This window comes from Anarhichas minor, unplaced genomic scaffold (assembly GCF_050575085.1).
Source record: "Anarhichas minor isolate MPS153535 unplaced genomic scaffold, ASM5057508v1 ptg000040l, whole genome shotgun sequence".
NCBI lineage: Eukaryota > Metazoa > Chordata > Actinopteri > Perciformes > Anarhichadidae > Anarhichas > Anarhichas minor.
Genome location: NW_027466486.1, coordinates 8,188,594 through 8,210,185, shown reverse-complemented (window position 1 = coordinate 8,210,185; position 21,592 = coordinate 8,188,594). Strand labels below are relative to the sequence as shown.

The 21,592-nt window shown below is 41.2% G+C and overlaps 1 protein-coding gene across 1 annotated transcript; it reads right to left on the bottom strand.

Annotated features, from left to right (window-relative positions):
- Nucleotides 1–7,560: 7,560 nt before the first annotated feature.
- Nucleotides 7,561–21,222, bottom strand: grhl1 (grainyhead-like transcription factor 1). The gene is made up of 16 exons (XM_076108087.1): nt 20,538–21,222; nt 18,164–18,353; nt 17,842–17,915; nt 17,373–17,506; nt 17,050–17,285; nt 16,496–16,578; nt 16,033–16,186; nt 15,820–15,931; nt 15,542–15,636; nt 13,335–13,545; nt 12,654–12,784; nt 11,358–11,386; nt 11,041–11,126; nt 9,204–9,289; nt 8,577–8,641; nt 7,561–7,675 (listed from the first exon to the last, which is right to left on the bottom strand). The coding sequence occupies exons 1-16, from the start codon at nt 20,555–20,557 to the stop codon at nt 7,561–7,563; spliced, it is 1,821 nt and encodes a 606-aa protein (XP_075964202.1). The 5' UTR covers nt 20,558–21,222.
- Between the last annotated feature and the right edge of the window lie 370 nt (nt 21,223–21,592).

Genomic DNA, 21,592 nt, shown 5'->3' with positions numbered 1-21,592 from the left:
CCTCAGTATGACTCACATAAGCATGACCTAAGGCAGCAACGAGGGCTTGGCACTGTGGCAGTGTAGCTGCAGAAGCAGTTAGTGAGAAGAGAGTGGGAGAGGGAGGAGTTACGAGGAAAACGTGTTAGCATGCTGGCATGACAGGCAGCGCGGGCCTAAGCACAGCAGCCTGTTTGTAATATAAGTGGGGCAGGCCGCTTCAACTCAGTTATGGAATCTGGAGGAAAGGTTACGCTGGCCCTATCTGGGCCTCCACACGCACACCTCCCCTGTCCGGCCAACTCCCCCTACTCAGGAACTCCCAGAGCGGACTCAAAAAGGGGGAAGTTGCCCCAGCAGGATTAAATATATCACCTCACCCAAGGGCTATATTTCACTAAAGGCCCCTGAGCTCTGACAGGCAGCCATAGGCCGTGTCATCTAGTCAAGAGTGTTATTTCCAAAGGAAGTACATCCACTCTAAATGTAAAATGTTGTCATATTAGGTAGGCTGCCATTGCAAGTTTGAGCACAATCAACACAAAACTTACTAAAAAAAAAATATCGTGAGTTCATCAATTTAGATTTACATTGTTTTACATTCATGTAAGAGCACACACTTCATTGCGTTGTCAATGGGTTTACATTTTTGTTGCGATGGAATGCTGAGTCAAACTGGATTTTTCAGATTATTGTTGAAGATAATCTAGCAGCACTTGGCTCTTATGCCTCTGAAATACATTTTTTCACTATAACTTTACAAGGTGTAGTGATGATATCTTTTTCACAGAAGCTGATGCCAATGTTGTACAAATACCCAGTTGTCCGCTCCTCCCCGCCACCACTACAAGCTGGCATCTGGGGGAAAGGGCACAGCAAGCAAAGAGTTCCCAGGTAGTGTGACAACCTCTAAAGAAGGATCCTTCATCCTTCCCTCCTTCCTTCCTTCCTTCCTTCCTTCCTTCCTTCTACTCCTTTTTTTGTAGCCTTCTTTGATTGCTTTTTTAATTTCAGATTAATGCAAATACTGGACACAGGCAGAAAAGACCATAGGAAAACTCTTCTGCTTTGTGTATAAGTGTGAAAAATGTGATGGAGAAGCACATCAAAAAGTAATTCCTTTACAATTGCAGACAACTGCTGTTCAGACAGACAATTTCACACAAAAAATAATGACAAGCCAAAGCACGTGGAGTTGATGTGTGCAAGTGCTCTTCCTGAAATAATGACATTGCGTTTTTTTTCTGATTTCTGTATCTCAGAATGCTGTTTTGGCATTCAATCTATTATTTATGCATGGGGAAAGAGTCCCTGCCACATGTATTGTGTTTGTTAGTGAAGTAACTGTACAAGTAAAGTGCATGGTATAGCATTTTAAAGGAAAAATTCAGCTTCAAATGGAAATTACATTTGATTTATTCACTTTAATGTTTAAACCCAAGTCAGCCTTTGCTTCAGCTCCTTCTAAAGATACAGAATGGCCATCAAATGTAGCACAGATTCATATCCATTACCTTATATCCTACAACTTATATTAAAGTCATGTGTGCATACTACAAACTAGCACAAATAAGAAATTAAATAAGAGATATTGGACTAAATATTGGATTAGACTCACAGTAAACCACAATTCAATAACATCGCAACAAAACATTCGGATAATGCTGCAAAAGCTATGTGGGAAGATTAAAAGGCCAGGTGGTCTTCATCAATCAGTGGAGGTTAAGGCTTTCAACCAGGGTGAATAGTCATTTTATTTTTTGCGGAGAGCAATCCCTTGTATACTCACGTGGTTTATAGCCTCGGATTCTTAAACATCGACAATCTTTGGTGTGGTTTCTGTCAAAGTACACTGAAAGTAGCATGTTTATGTGAATCCCATTGAAAGTACAGAAATAAAACTTTGAAACACAACAAGAGCTCACAATGTCAATGTTTAAAATGCTGTCTATGGTACAAAAGCACAACCACTCTGTCTGGCAGGGGGGTGAGAAAAGCTTTCATTTCCTAACACAGAGATTTTTGAGAACATTTTGTGTACATATTGCCTTACAACAAACCGCAGATGGCCTGTTGTTGGAGCCATCTCTTACAGTCAACACTACACTGAAGGATGCTTTGTGTACCACACATACACACGTGGCCCCACCCTCTCTTCTCCTACATGTTTGAATGGAGGGACAACAGGGATTCCTCTACATGCACCAGGCTCCTGATTGGTCGGAATGGGATTCTCATCTGTTGCTATGAGACTCTGGCTGCGGTGGAATAGTCCTTTTTGGTTAGGAAGGGTCCTAACTGAGTGATAAGAGCTGTTCAAATTCTCTAAATGCAAAGGAAAGGTGCTCCAATGCTTCCTTTATTAGCTAATTTAGCATAGGAAACACTGCATCTTCCTTTATAAAATATAAGTAAATAATTAGGCCCCACAATACCGTGTATTAACATTTAAAGTGACGCACCATGCGGCCGTCCATGAAAACAAAGATATGCATATACTACACAGGTTTAACAACAGTCATAAAGTAATGGGATTCATGTTGATGAATATGAATAGACAGTAACAATCCTTACGTTTCATTTCATATGTATTTATTTACTTCGAACATGTAGCAAATAAGTAAAAAAAAAAGAAAAAAGAATATGACATAAAATGAACAGTAAATATAGCAAACTGTCTCAAATTCTCGATCTCAATAACAAGAACCATCGGTAAAAAAACAAATCAAGCTATGGATTATTAAACTGATAAAAAAGCACAATATAACTGAATCTACATTATTGCACAAAGGAAATGTTGATATTAAATAGTGAATCGTTGAGTGAATTGTCTCCACTGAAGCAGTGTTGATTGTTAAGTGTGACAGCAGGAGCTCTGGTTTCTCTCCTTCATACACCACGAGTGAAGCAGCCTCTCACAAAAGAACCTGTTTAAATCGCCTGCATGCTGATGAGTAGCAGATTTCACGGGGACATGTTTCAGTTGCGCTTTTTGTAGTCCTTCGTTGTAGTTTCGCCATGGAAGACCGAGTCAGTGATGAGGAGCTCCCCCTGGCTCTGTAGGCCAAACAGAGCTGTTGGTGACCACAGATACAACCGATTGTACCTTCTTTGCAACTTCACTCTTGATCAGTGCTGCCAGTTTTTTAGCACTCTTACATTTTTCTTCTGGTACGTGAAGAGCTGCAGCAAAGCTACCAGTGAGGGAGTCTCCCATACCAGTGGTGAAGTTCTCCAAAGCTGCAGTTATTTTAGCCTGAGATGCACTTTTGTCCTTCTTTAGCATTGGCAGGAGATTTCTCAGGATGACTGCGGAGATTGTCTGTACGAATCCAGTACACATATCAGCCAGTTGAGCTTGTGTGTCTGAATGCCAGATCTCTGCAGCTAGCATGTTCCACCGTACCACAGATGTTGACTGTAAGAATTTTTTCACTATGGGCAGAAGAACTTCTTTTGGGATACTGCACTTGTCCATCTTGGCTCTGGCTTGGTCCATTTGTGGAGAAATCATCTTTCACAAGGATGCTTTGCTCAGGTTCTTCCTATAAATTGTTCAGGTCAGTAGATCCTCACTGTGGTGGAGTGTGAAAACTAAATACTGATTTCACAAACAAACTGACTTATCATTGAGCTTTGACAATACAATCGATTCTGTGTTCCGTCACAGGGGACAGCACATCAAATTCCAAAAAAGCCATTCCAATGCGTGCACGCGCCTGATGGAACGCCCCCCGCACACACACATTCTGGGAAAATGTGAACCAGCCACAATGCGACCCTAAAGGTTACAGATAAAACATGAATGCAAATAATTTCCACTCACTGACACTGACGTTGTTCGGGAGGCGTCCGCTCATTGTTTTAAATGAATGAACGCAGCAATCAAGTAAGCATTCACAAAAGCATGCACATCTATAAATACTGGGCGGACAGCATGCAAAAGACGTGGTAGATACTCGAAATGTCGACGGTAGTAATCAATTAAATGTTCATCGTAGCATTGGGCCATCAAGTGTGTTTTTTTTCTTTCGCATCAATCAAGTAATTCACGAACGATTAAACAATCAAACAGTCAAGACAAAAGCAAACATTTGTTTAGGCATGATGCATTGAAATAAATTCTCAAATCGAATCAAAATATTTCCCTATATTATCACTGATTATATATTCCAAAAATCAATTATTAATAGCATTATTATTAATTAAATATGTCCTTGTATGATCAATAAATGATGCCTTTGGGCCTTGTTGGAGAGACAGATGCTGTCACGGCATCCGGCGTAAAACCTATATAAAATCAAATATATGCAACATAAAATCAGATCTCTAAAAAAGAACTCTACATTTTACACATGTTAGGTTTTCCTGGTCTGCCACATACAACACTCTACATTTTGACTTTTCTATTCAGATGGAAAGGAGCATTAATGGTTTGGACAGGTTTGGTGTTTGAATAAAGGGACACGGCCTTCTCATTCACTGAGACAAAGGAGCGTTTATTTTAGAGATAGGTCACACACACACACAACCATTGCTGCTGTGCACACACGGAGCACTTTAATACTTCACTCATGTGTGTGTGTGTGTGTGTACACGATAAAAGAAAAGAAATTACGTTATTTTCTGAACCTCAACCTATTTTCAACTTCCTTATTAATTATCTGTTTTTAACAATTTGCTCAATTCAATTGGTTCAGCAGACACTGTTGGAAAATGAAGTTTGTATGAATTCAGTGATAAATGTAGGTGTGATTGACTGTAGAAGGTGGTCTCCGCTCCACAATATATTCAGGTAACTTCTCATATTATTAGCAGTGTTTCAAAGTTCTAGTGTCCTGGGAGAACATTAACAGGTCATGGTTTAACTGTGTGGGTACAGTAGGTGTGTGTATATTTCCAGAGCTGGATTGAAATGATTATATTTTCAGCAGGCAAAATAAAAAATACACTTCCTGTTATGTCACCAAGTGCACACTTGGCAAGTAAATAACTTCACAGCAGAAGGGATTTTTTACTTTGAAGAGTGGTTCTATAAAAAAAGGAAATAAATGAATCATGCAAAGACTAGGTGGAACAAACTGACTCAAACAGTGAGGACAATGCAGCTTTCTTAAAAAAATCTCTGTTTAATAATATTAGAAGTCCTTGTTGCTGGAATTGCAAAAAAACATACAGAGATTTTTGATGGAGAAGATGATTGTTAAGAAATGTAATTTAATACTTTCCAAATTAGATCTCATCACTTTGTTGTTTATTTCTTAACTGAGTACCCCTGTACGAGAACCCAGTCTTTCAGTATGAAGACATATTTATCCATATTTATCCGGATTACAGTCTGATACCAGTTATGGTACAAGACAAATCGGTGTCAACTTGAGAAGGATTGCAGTGTTGAAGGAGGAATTTGTTTAGTTTTCTCAAAGTGCGAAACTAGAGCTGCGGCTAGAGCTGCACTTGGAATGTTTGAACAGCATCAAAGTAGGTCACTTGTGGTCTGGTCTGCCAAGGGTACACAAAATCATAAGAGTGTGCAATTTAAGAGGGCAGAACCCAAAATGGTTCTGAACTTAACCTCAGAAAAGTCAGCTTTGCCTGAATATACTCAGTTACCATGTGAGAGAAGTAGCAATGAAACTGCATGTCATGCAACACCATGAAGACTACAGACGCAGTGCAAAAACACATCTTGACACCAACCGTAAAAGAGAGACACACCAGATGGCTTTGCACCAACGGACAACAGGGCAGCATGACAATGTTGCCGTGACCAGTTGGTTGAATTATAACCAAATGAGTCTTTCGGCCTTTCCTTTCCTTACCACACCTGAGCCTTTAGAGAGTGTCATGTGCTTAGGTGGTGGCATCATGAGTCCAACATCTGACAGTCATAATAAACACAGGAAACATAGCCGACGCGTGCCTGTCATACTGTAACCATCACCTCTAAAAGACCAAGTGTCTGTATCGACATTTAATGTCAATCCATTTAATAGATGATCAGATATTTCCGTCTGGACCAAAGTGGTGGCCCGGCTGATTGACATTACACCGTGCCAGTAATGTGACTAAAATATTAAATAATGGCCGATTTTTTTCCGAGGTTTCCGACAGAGCAGCTTCTCTGCGCCAGGCTGTCCTGGCATGCCTGTTCCCTGTGGACACACATATTTCCTATTCATAGAGTACAGGTCTGTTGAAAAATGGACAGTTTGAGTTATATGTGGGCTGTGTTTGAAAAGGAATGAAATATGTGAAACAGTATGAGAGATCACAAGGAAGAAAAGGTCTCAGACAACCAAAACAGAAGCTGCTGGAGAGCTTTTATTGGTCACTTTGTGCATCAAATCCTTTACAAAAAAAACACATTAATAACTTTTTATCCCTTGACATGTAAGGTGAGAATAACTTCATATAAAAAGGAAAAAAAACATTATATTAATAGGAATAATAGAAATTTGGATATATATAGTAAATTTAAAAAAACAATGACCCACATCCATCTCTTAATAAATATATACACATAAGTACTGAAATACAAAAGGAGGGATCAGATAGATCCGTTTTTTCAGTGGATATATACAACAATATTTCCTTAAAAAACAATTCGTTTTATCAGATTATATGTATTATATACCGTAGTTATGGCAATAGAGGAGATGTTATTTTTCCGAATGTGTCTGAACCTAAATGTCATATTGCACTTCCAGAACAGCCCGACTGTACTTGACATTCATTGACCTATTTCATCGACATTCAGAAAACTACTCTACAGGGGAACGGTAGCTGTGTTTTAGCATCGTTATCGAGATATATATATTTAATGACTATTTAATACTTACAAAAAGGCCATTTTTATATTGATCTGACAAAAAACATATTTTAAGTCATTTCGTTCACAAACAACATGTATCCTATGCTAAAAAAGTACAATAAACATTTACATGATTCTACCCTAATTGTATGATGGTTGAAGAGTTTTGCACACTAAATACTGCCATGTTGTTTAGTATTAATACACTGAACCACTGGGGCTCCATCAACGATTTGCTGTCTTCATTTTGGGCACAGAATCCCCAACTTTACAGATTGTAATCATCAGTGCTATGGCTTCAGGAAGCAAAAGACGAGCCGTTTCCCCTTATAAAAAGAAACACTGCTGCTTGCATAGCATGAGGTATAGCAGCACCACAAATGCTCTGCACACAAATTTACAAAAGTAGGCATTATTATCTGAGGTGCAACTTACTGGATACAAAATAAAGACGTCTTAACGATAAAAACCTGTCCTCACTTGTTGATTCGTATGCACAAAAAAGGTTTTCAAATGAATCAAAATGTCTAACTTACATATCTAATCAACATTGTGATCGATTAAGAGCTATGGCTTTTTTTAAATACCTCTTGTGGGACTTTTAAAATTTGTTTGACGTTTATACAGCACAAAGTCAACATGATTTAAGTTTTAAATCAAGTCCATAATCACTGCATAACTAGACGTGTAAACCACTACTCCTGACGGTTTCATTTCATTCATCCTCCATCCCTCCGGTCTGGGTGATGTCACCTCCTCCCATCCAATCAGATCTCAGTGAGGGTGAGTTTGTACATGCTGCCCATCTCCTCCATGGTGATCTGGAACGTGTCTTCGTTGGAGTAGTGTTTGATGATGTTGTCGTCCATGTGCACTAGGATCCTATTATATATCAGATATGGGGGTTAGTGACCTGTTCATTTCATCCTCATCCCAAAAAAAACGAAAGACTAATGTCCTTAATTACACAACCTACAATCTACTGTATATACTTTTCAAGTGATACTCTCATACACTTTATTGAAAATGTTGCTACAGCCAGCAGTAGAATAGAGACAAGCTAGCTATTTCCCCCTGTTTCCAGTCTTTGTGCTAAGCTAAGCTAACCAGCTACAGCCACATTTTTGCTGATCAAATATATATTAGCAGTGGTATCAATCTTCTCTTCTAACTTCAGTCAAGAAATAAGCATATTTCCCAAATTGTCAAACATTCCTTTAAGATGTGTTGCACTACAGCAAGATTTTGCTCAAGAGCATGGCTCTACCTTAAATATGCAAATGAAATCATTGCACAATTTAATTTACCTTCAACATCCCAATTATGGGATGATGTCAATCAAGCCTGTGTGGTCTCTGTTCCCACAGCTCATGATTGGCTGATAAGCATCACAGCAGCAGCTAGTCTGATTGCTAATGTTCAATTCACTCACAAACTACCAAATAAATACCCATTATGAATATGTTTGGAAGTTAAATCAGGCAAAATATCAGTGTGGTTTGGCGTAAGTGTAAAGGAGTTTTGGCCTCTCTGTAAAAGGGATATGACATAAATCAGCCAATGATGAATCAGGGAAAAATTGATTGACACTCTTATTATGCACATTTTGACAGAGAACTAAATTTTGCTTTATTTGCCTATTAGAGGTAAAAAAAAAAAAAAACTTGAGATTGTCCCTGAGGAAAACCCTGCTGTAGGAGGAATATGTGGCTTTTAATTAATGGCAGGTCCTTCACAAAGGTCCTACACATAATGTAGTGCAGTGTTAATAAATCAAACTCACCCTTTCTTGCACTTCTTATAGACTTTTCCAACCTTCTCCAAAGGTAATTCATACTTCTCTGAAATCTGGTTGAAAAAACCCCCCCACAAATCAATGTTAGATTATTGAAAGAAACATAAACGCTTTAACAAAGACAATTCTAATCCTGACTGGTTCATCTGTTATAACTCATCAATTCCACTGTTGGTTCTCCATAATTACTGAACACGACCCCTGTAGCCTAAAGCAGCCTCACACCTGCCTCTTTTCATGCTTCTATTTCTTTTTGCATTTTACACACCCTTGTCCCACATTCTCCTCTTCCGCTTTCTCCATTTGCTCTTTTCCACAACTTGTTTTTCCCACCCCTCCCCTCCATTACTGCATGCTTTCATCGCCTGTGTTCCTTTTTAACTCTCTCTCTCTCTCTCTCTCTCTCTCTCTCTCTCACTCTCTCTTTATTTCCCCGATCCACTCCTTGTATTCTAGAGTCGGTGTCCTCTCACAGATTATTTAACCTGCCATTGTTTCTTGGACACACAGCGAGAACTGGGTCTCAAGTGCATTGGCCCGAGACCTCGAATATGAAACAAAAACATGAAGCGCAATACCAGCCACTACCAGCACGATGATCTGAAGTCTACTCACAGCTTCCACCAGGCCTTTCAGCGTGGGATTCTTCAGCATGAGGGCATCAAACACCTCCTCCGTCTCCCTGCGCACGTACAGCAGGACTGTGTGGTGAAAAATGACAAAGAGGAGACGGGAATTCGTCAAAGCCAAGCATGTATGTTCATGGGTTGGACACAAAAGCAAACCCCAAATCTGGCCTCAGACAAAAGTCACTGGCAGGCGTGAAGCGTGAATTTGCGTCAGTCTGAACAGCTTGACTGCTGGTTTGGTTCATTTGTGTGGGTTTAAAGATTCGTGGTTTTACTGCATCCCTGTCTCTATTTTGAAGCACATGCACCCATACGTCTGTTTAATCCATTAGTAAAGTTAAAGATGTATTGTTGTAAACTAAATACAACCCTGCCAGACTTTACAGGCACGCATCCAGGCTCAAAGAAGTGGCACTTGGCCCAGACAAAGCACGCCTAGAAAGCACACTCAGCATACATGGACAGACCCCCGTCTGATTCACAATACTCAGTCTTCTTAAAATAGATCGTGCCCTAAATAGCTTTTCTTGTGTTGTTTTCCAACCTGTTCTGGCCTCTAAATACAACAAATATTTAAAGACGTAACTATGTGAATAGGAGTTTTTTCACTAGTTTGAGCTTCAGAATGGAGCGAAACCAAATAATAAAGAAGTGAAACAGTATGATAAGTGACTCTATGGTGGTGTTCCCTAATGCTACAGCATATATAGGCCACAGTTCATTGTGGTCTGGAGCTGCCAAGAGACGGACATAACTTCATGGAAGCTGTTCAGCACATTGGCAGCTCTCTCTTTCACTCAAACGTCAACATGATTCCTGCCAAACTATCGCAGCGCTGACAATTCTTTAACTGGAAAAACACGATAGCTGTCCTGGAAAGTCCTGGAACTTCACCTAAACCTTTAACACAATTTAGTTTGATTTAAGGTCAATTTCAGGTGAAAAATTGGTCATGCTTTCTGCTGAATCATGTTTCATTTGAGGCTTATTTTATGGCTGTATAGTCATACACAAGTTATGAGCAGTTTTAGCTTCTGAGATTGTTCATTTGATGGCCTTTTAGAGACCTGATGAGGTGAAAGTATGCAGTATTTCACAAAAAGAAAATCTGCAATGTACACGTTATTTTGTGCAACATAAGCATCTGATGACCCCTGGAAACCTCCCTGTGGTTCACTGCTTGGTTTGGTATACATGTGATCAGGTCTATTGGTTCTCTGTAGATGGCTTCCACATTAAAATCCTGCACCACAAACCCATCTTGGAAGATTTAGTCTGGCTTTGTGACTCTATTGGCTGTACGTATGCAGGTGTATTCATGTAGAATCTGTGTGAAAGAGATTTTAAATGATCAAGTTGAAGCCCATAACTTTCCCCTTCTAACACATCTTTAAGCATATAGTTACACATTTTAGTATTGAAAACATGTTTGCTGCTTGCCTATGAATAGTATATAGGGTAAAGGGCATAGACTTGTTTGCATGAGTGTGTGCACGTAGTTATCAGTGGTATTTTGTTGGGTCAGTGGAGGCTTTGGACACGTGTATGTGTTTTGAAGGACCTGGAATAATCACATGGCTCAGAGAGAGAGAGAGAGAGAGAGAGAGAGAGAGAGAGAGAGAGAGAGAGAGAGAGAGAGAGAGAGAGAGAGTGTGGCCTCCAGGGGCCGACCACAGCAAACACACACACTTTAACACACAGATTTTTCCCCTGAGAAGAGCATAACTCACCTGATGAGCATGTGAACAGTCAAAGCATTACACTACAGCAACACACACACACACACACACACACACACACACACACACACACACACACAGTACCTTTCTTTGGTTCCCCTCCTCTCGCCATCTTGTTTGGGGGCGAACCGAACTCCTCATCACTGAAGGGTAATCTCTTCATGCCCGAGCTGCAGTGGACACACGCACACAAATCACTACTGAAATGCCCTTAACAACCAGCTAACAGGCTGTAAAACTGACAGGTATGCACACAATGCCAACGTTCATTTCCTAGAAACAAGCTATGCATCTCTGTATTCCTTTTACTGGGAAGGAGCCAAAGGTTGTCTCGCTTCAAAACGACTTCAAAAGCAAGTGTGAAAAGAGCAAGTGTAAAATCAGTGCCTCAGTGAACTCACTTGTCCTCTCCGTCTTCTGTCGGGAAAGGCTGCAGAGGAAACAGAAACAGAAAAATGAACTCAGATGGAAGATAAGAGTTTTTAAAATAAACTACCAACTATATATAGCTTCAGAGATGACTTTAATAGTATCAGCTATAGATATCTGAGTGTTGGGTACCCAACATAAATTAAATTATTTTAATATATATCCTGCAGTGCATGTTTAAACATGTACAACTCTGTCACTGCTGCAATACTAATTCTGCATACCGGCAGCAAATCCAGTCAGCCAGGTCAAAGTTACACTGCAGCAACACGTTGTAGTACATGTGCTGGCTGTGTTCAGTTATGCAGTAAATTACAGAGTGCATGAAACTCCTTCAACCAATTCACTGTCTCAAATAATGTAAAAGTCAATGAAAAATATTTAGTTGTCTTTTTTTTTAATTCTCAGAAAGCTGGTGTTCTAGTGGAGCCTTTTTTCTCTGCAACTGTATCAATTGCAGGCGTTGTTCTGTTAATAGAATTCTATTCTGAGAGGAAACTCTGTAAACCCAGAGTTTATCAGAAACTGATAGCAGTTCAGTCAGGTTCAATGTCTTCGGCAACACCAAAAATAACCTCCTGTCCCTCCCTCAGCCTCATCGGTGCAAGGTAGACTTAGTTATTCTGGGACAGCTCATGAGGTGGCCAGAAGGGGGCACTCAAAGGTCACAAGTAGTTAAATTATTTTTTCCTCCAGAGACATTTACTTCAAATAAAGCAGCTCACCTTACATGTCAAAGAAAACATTGAAAAGCGCCTGAAATGATGTGTCCAGGCCAGGCCTACACACACACACACACACACACACTCTGAAAGTGTGATGTCACGTGTTCGTCCTGACTGGAAGAAGCAAAGCTCAGAGTCCAGTCCAGTCTTCTCTTCGTCTCTAAATCTACCTCTTTACTTTCCTCTGAGCATGCGAACACATAAAGTTAGCAGTACAGGTAGTATCTTCTGAACCCCCCGGTTCTTTTTGAGTCACTGGTAAATGATTCATCCTGTGAGTAAGCAGTCTGAAACACAGCTATTGGTTTCTAGGACTCAGAGCTCCAAACCAGAACTCAATGTTCCTGCCAACTAGCAAGCAATCATGTCACCTCGACCCAGCTGGCTGATGAGTGGGTGGAGGCGGAAATAAAACTGTTCATGGTCCATCTAAGATGCAACAAATGTTACATAAATGTAGCAAAAGAAAATGTTTATGGTCAGAAATGACAGGCAAGACGTGGCGATCCATGCTGGAGCTGTATGTCTGTGACTGGCACTCACATGGCGCTGGAAGGTAGAGAAGTGGATGTCAGGAATGAAAAGGACGGGCTGGGTCTCGTGGTCGGTCATCATCTTGAAGATGGTCACATCGTTGCGTTTCTGGAGGATGGGAACTTTGGCATCCACAACTGGAAGGAAAGGACGCGACAGGGAGCAGTTTAGTTTGTTATTAGGTGTCCATTAAGTGTCTTTAAAGTCTGCATTAATGTGTTGTTATGGCTACCTGGGAGCAGCACAACAAGCTGTCAGACATTGACATAGAATCCCCTTATAACGTTGTTACAGCAAACGTGTTAGAGAAAAGTTGGTAGTTTACACATCCAGCAAACACAGAGCAACATAAGCATTTAGAGTTGTGTGTCTGAGCACATTTAAGCCCAATGTGAGTCTTAAGGTCTAACTTTGTCTGTCTGCTGTTTGGGTGCTATGGGACGGTAGCTTTTCATCAGACCTTTTTTTTGCTGAAACAAGGTGGATATTGACAAGAGTGGTGTGAGTGGGTTCATCACTGCCAGTGTCCACTATCTGTTATGACTAATACACTTAAACTCTGGGATTAGGTGGGAAAAGAATAGATCAAATAATAGCAGTTTCAGTCCCCTTGCTCCATGCATGTTATACAAGGTGAAGTACTCGAGAGTGACTCACAGGCCAGGCCAGGGTTGAGCTCAGCGACTTTCCCTTTCCTGCGGGACTGCTTCCTCTCCTCGTCTCGGATCTTCCTCTCGGCTCCCTTGTCACAGAAGACTTTGATCTGGCAGAAGGCGCGGTGGATGGGCTTGTTGCTGCGGTTGTTGTAGCTGTAGGTGTCAATCTGCAGGTTCAGAGGAAGACCCTTCACACCCTTCTGGGAGGAGAAGTCGGTGCTCAGACAGTTGACGGAGATGAAGATCTGTGGAGGGAGGAACAGTGGTGTTTAAAGCACAGAGAACATGTCGACCTTCACCCGTACAAAGTTGGGGAAACAAACATATACAATAAAAACATCCACAAGCTTTGTCAATGCAAGTCAACTGCTTCTAAATCATGAAGGTTTTCATTCATTATTCAATCATTCACGTCAGCGTCATAGTGTAACACTGAAGGCCTTTCTGCTGCTCAGTCCTCAGACTACATTCAGTGTTCCGTGTTGCCCTCCATTGGTCAACTACAGTAATCACAGGCTCATATTTTGTTTCTCTCGTGGAGATGCTCCCTCGTCCTCCTGGTGCTTGTATTGAAAACAGGTTATCATTGTGTCAACAAAACACACGATCATAACATTTTGAAAGCACCTAATAGAGAGGAACCAAGGGGTGAGCAGCAGCTATCGCAGATCATATAGATAGTATTAAAAGGCCAAAAGAAAAGTTATCTGAGTGAATGCATTTGTGCATTGCATAACTACAGTAAAACCCTCTCAGTCTATTCATTGATGAATACACTGAGCATTTTATGTATACATCTTATTCATATATCATGTAGAGACACGCTGAGAAAGCCAGTTAAAAGTGCTGATGTCACAATGTCTGTCAAGTTGGAATAAAATCCCTTGACATGTAAATACACTGTATTATAGTTGTATTTGTGTATCATATTTTCTGCAACCTTGAATTGTTCTATGATAATATTTGGGGTTCTGTACGTTTTTCGATGTGCCTACGTTTTTTTTCTTGTATTTGGGGTTTCTGGCTGCTTTATACTTTATTAAAAGCATTAAAGAAATAATTGTCATCCTTTTTGATAACATCAGTTAACTGCCCCAGAGCAGGTAAACATAAGGGAGGGGCTGCCTATTGCAAATATGCCACAATACATATTATGCTGCAAAGCAATCACCCCTGGGGGAAAGCCAGACACCTGCTCACACACAGAGAGAAAATGAGAAAGAGAGGTAAATACAGACACACACACACACACTTTTTCCATGTAATTGATGAGATGCTCAAACAACGCAGCAGGGAGGTGCTTCAAAAAATACACACAAGGATGAACATCCTATGGACACAGGCCTCGAGTCATGAGACAGTTAGACCCACATCCTGGTATGTGTGTGTGTGTGCGCGAGAGACGTTTGTGAATATTTAAGTTGTAGCCCACAGAGACCAAGACGCTGGAGATGATCCGTGGCGCCATGTTGTCTCTTCGTCTGTTTAGCTTGTCAGTCGTCCTCCATCTCGGGCTGACAGTGGACTGGTGCCAGGGAGCGCCGACATGAGGGTCAACAACAAATGAAAAATGGAAGTGGGAGAGAGGACAGGAGCTCCTCTTTTCAGTCATCTCTCCTACCCGTTGAACAGGATTTTATTTGTTAACTGTGTGATCCAGTCTTCGTCCACCCCCCCCCCCCTGCTGAGTTTCCTCATTCTTGCACTCTTTGTTGCACCTGTTTGGTGTGCAGAAATACCTTAACGCACAGCATCACAATAGGGGAGACAGGCAGGTTGGACGAGTCAAGAAACACCACACACCTCAATGTCTCCACGCAACAAGACTAAACACACAAGAGGAGGGGGGGAACGACGTGACAGCATCCTCACTCTTCTATTTAGGCCCCAATCTTCTTTAACGATTGTTTTGGAGGATCACAATGAACAAAGCCGCTGATGATCGCCGACAAAGGGGTGTTAACACCTGAAACCTAAATTCTGGTCTTTGGCAAAACACACAAGACCTTAAAAAAAAGGAGGAGTAGTTGATTTTTGGCTTACGGTTTTAAATGTGTTGATGTGAAAAGTTCAAGGCTCGTATTAAGAGTTCAAGACAAGGAAGTATATGAAATCCCTGTGGACCAAACACATTCTTGTTCTTACATAAATGATGTCAGAAGCAGCTTTGTGATTTGAATATGGTGTCAATCAGATGTATATCCGTGAATCTGTTTGTGAGTGTCTCTTTGACTGTCTTACTTTGGCCTCATCATTGGTGTCCCAGGTGAAGGAAATGGCGTTATAGGAAATCTCCTCGATGTTACCGATGGTGTTGAAGCTCTCCTTGTAGTCAGCTGTCACAATAAGACAACAGTTTCGTGAATTTAACAGCAGAATGAATCCCAAGCGACGCACTTTTTCCTGTTAGCTATACTGCTAAGCTACTAATTTGACACTTTATTGCAGCACTCTTGTTCTGCTAAATAGTACATGTCTTTTATGTGATTGACAGTTTAAATACAAATAGTGGTTCTTACCAATGTCCAGACACCTCTGTTTGGCAGTGTGCTGTCTGGAGTGCCAGTACTTCCAGTGCTTCAGCTGATCATCTCGGCACTTCTCCTCCCCAAACACCACCATCACTACACTCTGGCAATGGATGAACAAAGGTTAAAATGATAATTTAGCATTTGATTTAAGTGATTAATCCTATGTTGTTGTCTTGATTCAGATTTATTTCTTATTCTTACCCTGACTTTGGTGATGGGTTGGTGCATTCCTTTGTTGTCAATCTCCCTGAGGGTGATCGGGTAAAACTGTCCCTTGTTGAGGTACGTCATCGTCCCGTCACCTGTCTTCTGACGCAGAGACTTGGACGCCTCAAGAGTGTACTCAAAGTTGTTCCTAAAATACGGTAAAAAAAAAGCAGCAGAATGAAGCCAACATCAAGAATAAAACATGACGAAAAGGCTTTTATTTTCTGTAAAACTGGATGACAATGCAACAATAGCATTCAAAAACCAAAGCATAATGGGACACGCTTCATTTATCAAGTGCAGCTAAAACGCGAGTGTGCCGACTCTTGTCTTTCACACGGAGGGTAGTCTGGTGTCTCCCTTGTGACTGCCATGAATGAGGCCGTTCTGCGGTGTTGCGTTAAAAAGCTGAACGGCGGTGGAAGTTGGACGGTGGGCAGTCGGCAGTGCGACTTACCCCGGCACGGTGTTAAACTGAGTGTAGTTCTCAGGCGCCATGGACGCCATACGTAACTGGATATCCCCAGGGAAGGAAAAGACCTGCAGGGCACAAAGAAAACAGATAAAGAGTGAAGTGAGGCCCAGCAAGAAGAGGGTATTAAACAGCTACTTTGCTTTGATTTTCAATTATTTATTTTCATTTTAATAGCCTTCCTTCAATTCCCCCTCACTTTTTCCTGGACAGGCGTTTTGTTGGGTTACTCTATATTCTAAGGTAATTCGCCTCCAGGTAAAATAGAAAAAGAGGAGAGAGAAAGGGCTTTGGCTATTGAAGGAGAAGAGTACAGCACTTTATTGTGTTTGTGAGACAATGGCATAATAACACACTGGCCGCTATTTTGGCATGTTCAAATAAAACCAGGGAAGGCTAAGCCCACCGCTGGCTCCATGGGATCAGGTGAATATCCTATTGTGTGATGGGAGAGATCTGAGAGCGGAGAGGAGAGGAAGGAGGGGGTTTGTAGGGAGAGCATTAGCGGGGTTTAGAAAGAGGGGGATCGAAACACACACCTCCTGGGAACCATCCTTGTAACTCTCGGAGAAGGTGGAGTCAGGGGGCGTGCGGGACTGGGTGCTGGGGCTGAACTGCATGGTGTTGTGGGTGAGCTGGCGGTCAAAGACGCCTACATGGCCGTCGGTTTCGGTGCAGTTGTTTGGCACGGTCACTGAGAAGCCATGGGTGGGCCCCTCTGTCTTGACGGGCGGGTAGTTTGGCACGGTGGCAATGGAAACGGTGACGGTCGTGTCTGAATAGACAAAATCAGCAAACTGACGATCAGATTTTCTGTTTTTAAGCTGCTCGTCTCTGTTTATGCTATTGAATGTGAACAGACCTGGTGAGGGGAACTGGGCCCTCTTCTCCTGGGCCATCTGAAGAACATTGAAGGGCCCCTTGAGGACCTGGATCCTGCTCTCCATACCGCTTTCCTGATGTGGCGCTATGGAGTGTCCGGCCTGTATCTGGTGTCTGCAACAAACAAAAACAAGATCCCCTGATGAATAAAGTTTATATTATCATTTAACTTTAAATCTAATGAATTAGACTCCACAATTGTGTTCATGCTAAAAACAAGGTTGTTTTTTTTTTGTCCTGAAGAGATGTTTTGGAGAAACAAGGTGCTCCTCCACAAATGAATACGTGCGCAGTTTTAAATGAATTAGTGAGCAGTTAAGGCTGCACTGTGCACTGCTCACTTGTATATATGCAAATGTGGACACAGAATTCAGAGAATGTGAAAGGGCTTGAATCCCTCTGTTGCCTTATTGCCGTGGTTCCCCTCTGCTTTTCGTGCTGTTGCTTACCTTTTGTTGGGATCCACATCACAGACCAGGGCTTCTGGCTTGTTTTGGGTTATTGTTCTCTTTTCCCTGGGCACCTGTATGGGAGGGTAAACACAGCCGCTCAGCGTCTGACCGCATCACATCCAACAAGCTGGGTCATCCTGCTGTCTATAGATCAGTTACATGACATGAGCTCTGCCTCACAGATGCTGCTTAATGGTCGGATGTCAGTGCGGAAAAAGATCACATAGGTAAAGCCTGTAAGGATTTGGTAACTAACTCCCGATACAAGATTTTGCACTTTTGATTGCTTCCAGATCCACTGCTAAGGTTTTCCTGTTACCTTATAGTAGTCGTACAGAAGGCCGAGAGCTGCGGCGCTGTCCTCATCCCCGTTTATGCTCATCATGGCCTTGGTGGCAGCCGTCAGCGGGTTCTCCAAAAAGGATTTCCAGGCTTCGTCTTCTGTGGTGAAGGAGCGACGCTGGCCGCCATAGCCCGGCTCGTTCTGGAGAACCAGGACCGCACGCTTACTGTGAGAAGATAGAGTTTCATAAGTGCCGTATACAAATTCATTTTTAAGCCGTTAAAGCTTTTTAACAGTGCATATAAAAAATGTTAGCACATTATTTTTCAGTTGTCAACAGTTTAAGGTTTATACGGTATGGACACTACTTATACATGTTTAAAAAAAAAAAGCACACATAGACTCTGGGATTAATATCTCCTTTAAAGAGCTTCTTCTCAAGCATTCCACAGATTGATTTGTCTCACTGACTTCAAGTCGAGTTCACAAAGCCAAGACCTACAATCACAACCTCGTTCAGAACAGACAAACAGGTTATAAGAGCCAGAGATCAACCAACTAGATGTTCTTTATACGTAAGACCTGTTGTTCAAGCTTTTCAATGATTGTGTAACAAATCTCAGCCATCAAACCACCGAGGTGTCTCAAGCGAAAGATGCTCTACAGGCTCGTCCGGTGTGACGACTCGGGAACTTCTCATTGGCTGAGAAGCTGACCGCAAGTGACGCAACTGACCCTGCCACATTCCAGCTCGTGCTAGTGTTTTCGTAAGAGAACCATGAGTTTTTATTCAAAGTCACCGGCTGCGTCTTTCTCCTCCTCTTCCTCTTCCATCTTGTGAGGCCTTTAGAGTCTTTGCTTTGTAAACAGGACTGAGTTGGACCAAAAAGAACATACCAGCTTGTGTTTCGATGTGTCTCATCTGCTGGTAATGGTCATAACGTGTTCATTTAAGCTCATTGAACTCAGGTGAACGTCTTAAATCTAAAAAAGAAATGAATACACAATATCAACAAGTGAGAAACGTTGATCATTTCAACACTGAACTCGGAGTAAATTTGAATGTTTGGTCAGCTTATATTTACTTAGACGTGTTAAGCCAACAAAAGTAAAGTCATTAGTCCAGCTCTTGTTATTGAAGTTTCATCTATCATTAGCTTTCCTTGTCAAACTCTGGAAACTACACTTACAATACGCCTTCAATCATCTGGCCACTAAATCCAACTGCCTGATTTTCTGCCACTATGAAGTGATTATGACAAAGTGTAAGCTGACTGGCTCAGTTTCCATGTTCAGTATCTACAACAAATACAGCTTTTTTCCCCCCACTCAATTGTTAAAGCTAAGTGATAATTAGTAATCCTATATCTAATTGTGCTATTCATAAAAGGCAACCTGATAATATCCATTATTTACTGGTAATAAAACTCGAAGGACTTGTCAGGACATTTCTAAAACAAAAAAAAAGAGTTTGATTGTTTTTTTAGACAGAGATTGAAATTAGATTTCACTTGTAGTCAGTAACGCAGCATCATTTCTCTTTTTGAATGTACAAGAATATGAAAAAAAAATATATATAATATTTAGATAACTGTGCAATGCCTTTAGTATCACATTTTTGACACTTAAAACATTTGAGTCATGTAGAGTAAAATCCACTAACCTCATATGGCCCTGTGCTTGCTTAGACTTCTGTCTGTGTTAGTAAAGTCGAGCCAACGCCTAGCAGGTGTACAATTTCACTCCCCTCACAACTTCCCTCGTTATTGCCCTCAAAAACCATACAGAATATAAGCTAAGCATTTTTACCAACATGCTTTTTACTTTTACTTTTTAAGTTGATCAAAACTCCGTCATGAATATACAACCATCTACAGAGACCGTTTATTTAGCTGAGGTTCATATGTATTCCTAAAACAAACATCATCGAGACTATATCCACATAACTGTTCGAGCTTAAAGCGAAATCAAACAATAAACCGCCCATCACTATCACGGGGCAGTTTTCATTCTAACATGCGCCTCTGCTCGCACGACAGGTGGAGATACACCTGTACAGGCTTGAACATGACAGGTGAAATCAGCGGAGTTACACCATGGGAAACGATGAGATATAATCGCTTTCCAGCTTGGCAGCCAAGTCTTAGAGTAAACTCACCCTAAAAAAAAAAGGCTATGATAAATAATCCTAAAAATAACACTCAATTAAACATCAGAACACATTTTAAAATATCAGCCAGCAGCTGCAGGTCACAGGTGGACCACCGCGCTTGAAGGCTTTTAGTAATCCGTCAGTGCCATGAACTCACAAACAGTGTAAAAATTCCCACAATATTAAGAGTACGTATTTCAAGCCTATAATGTCTCGTGCTCATTATGCATGCTGTAAATGCAGAGTCAGGACACTTACTTGTCATGCTCCTGTGACATTTCGGTCGGTCGAACTGGACTTTCTAGTTGGTACTGAAAATCCGATCCGTCTTCTTTACCGAAGGAAAACTCCGCCGCTAACGCTGGATGAGGGCTGCGGCAACAAACAAGGTGTCCCCTTCTGAGAGAACGGGTTTTGTCAGCTTTTCTCGCTTTTTTTGGGGCAATGCTGAGAAATTAAGGCCGGTATTACCTGTGACAGGCGCGCGGATTGGATTACAGGTGGACGGGAGGGCGGGGCCATACTGTCAATTGCCCTCTCTGAGGTTGTGATTGGCTCACCTGGTGGCCTACCTGGAGAGGGACTCGGGGTGAGCCAGAGGAGGAGGTTCAAATATTTCATTATTTTTTTAAAAGGATGAGGTGATTAAAGGGTTGAATACAAAAAAAGCTGTTCAAAAGATTAAAAGGACAAAACACGAAGGGTGAAAAAAAAAAACAAGGATGCGGCAGTATTACAATTGAATCACAACTGATAAATGTATTTACACAAACCTGTGGTGGGGTGCTAATTTAAGGACTGGATCAGCAAGGAACACCTTCTTTTGGGCATGGTCACTGCAGCATTAGGATATTGGTTGTATATGTAACAGTTTAGTCTAGCCCTTCAACGGGAATCAAATCAAAAAGATCAAACAAAAAAACCTCATGGGTATCTGCAGGTATGATCAGATTCCTGGCCTCTCTTTTCCCAATATGTATAATCTGTAAACATCACTGCATGGAGCTCATGGAAATCCTTGATAATCATCAATGCAAGTTAACATGAAGCTAAGAATTTACCTAATTTAAAACTGTAATAAGCTGTTTATAAAGGGTATGTTCAGGTACCCAAATGAACATTGAAACAGGTTTTGTTGTTGAGAAATAAATCCTTCTCTAACGAGTTTCTAGTGTAAACGAAATCCAGAGGGCCTGTTTTGTACAAAATGTGTTCTGAAGTTGATATAACATGAGTATAACATGAAGCTTCAGCAGTCTGACTTCGAGTGAGTATATTCTATTAGTCATCTTCCAAGTTGGAGACAGACTTAA

What these genes read in the sequence shown, in the direction of transcription:
- grhl1 (XM_076108087.1), bottom strand. Translation starts at nt 20,557, where the DNA reads ATGTCACAGGAGCATGACAA. An exon ending in ACAAGGATGGTTCCCAGGAG is followed by an intron (nt 16,579 to 17,049) that starts GTGTGTGTTTCG and finishes TGTGCCCTGCAG; the next exon opens with GTCTTTTCCTTCCCTGGGGA. An exon ending in AGGAGGGGAACCAAAGAAAG is followed by an intron (nt 9,290 to 11,040) that starts GTACTGTGTGTG and finishes TTCACCACACAG; the next exon opens with TCCTGCTGTACGTGCGCAGG.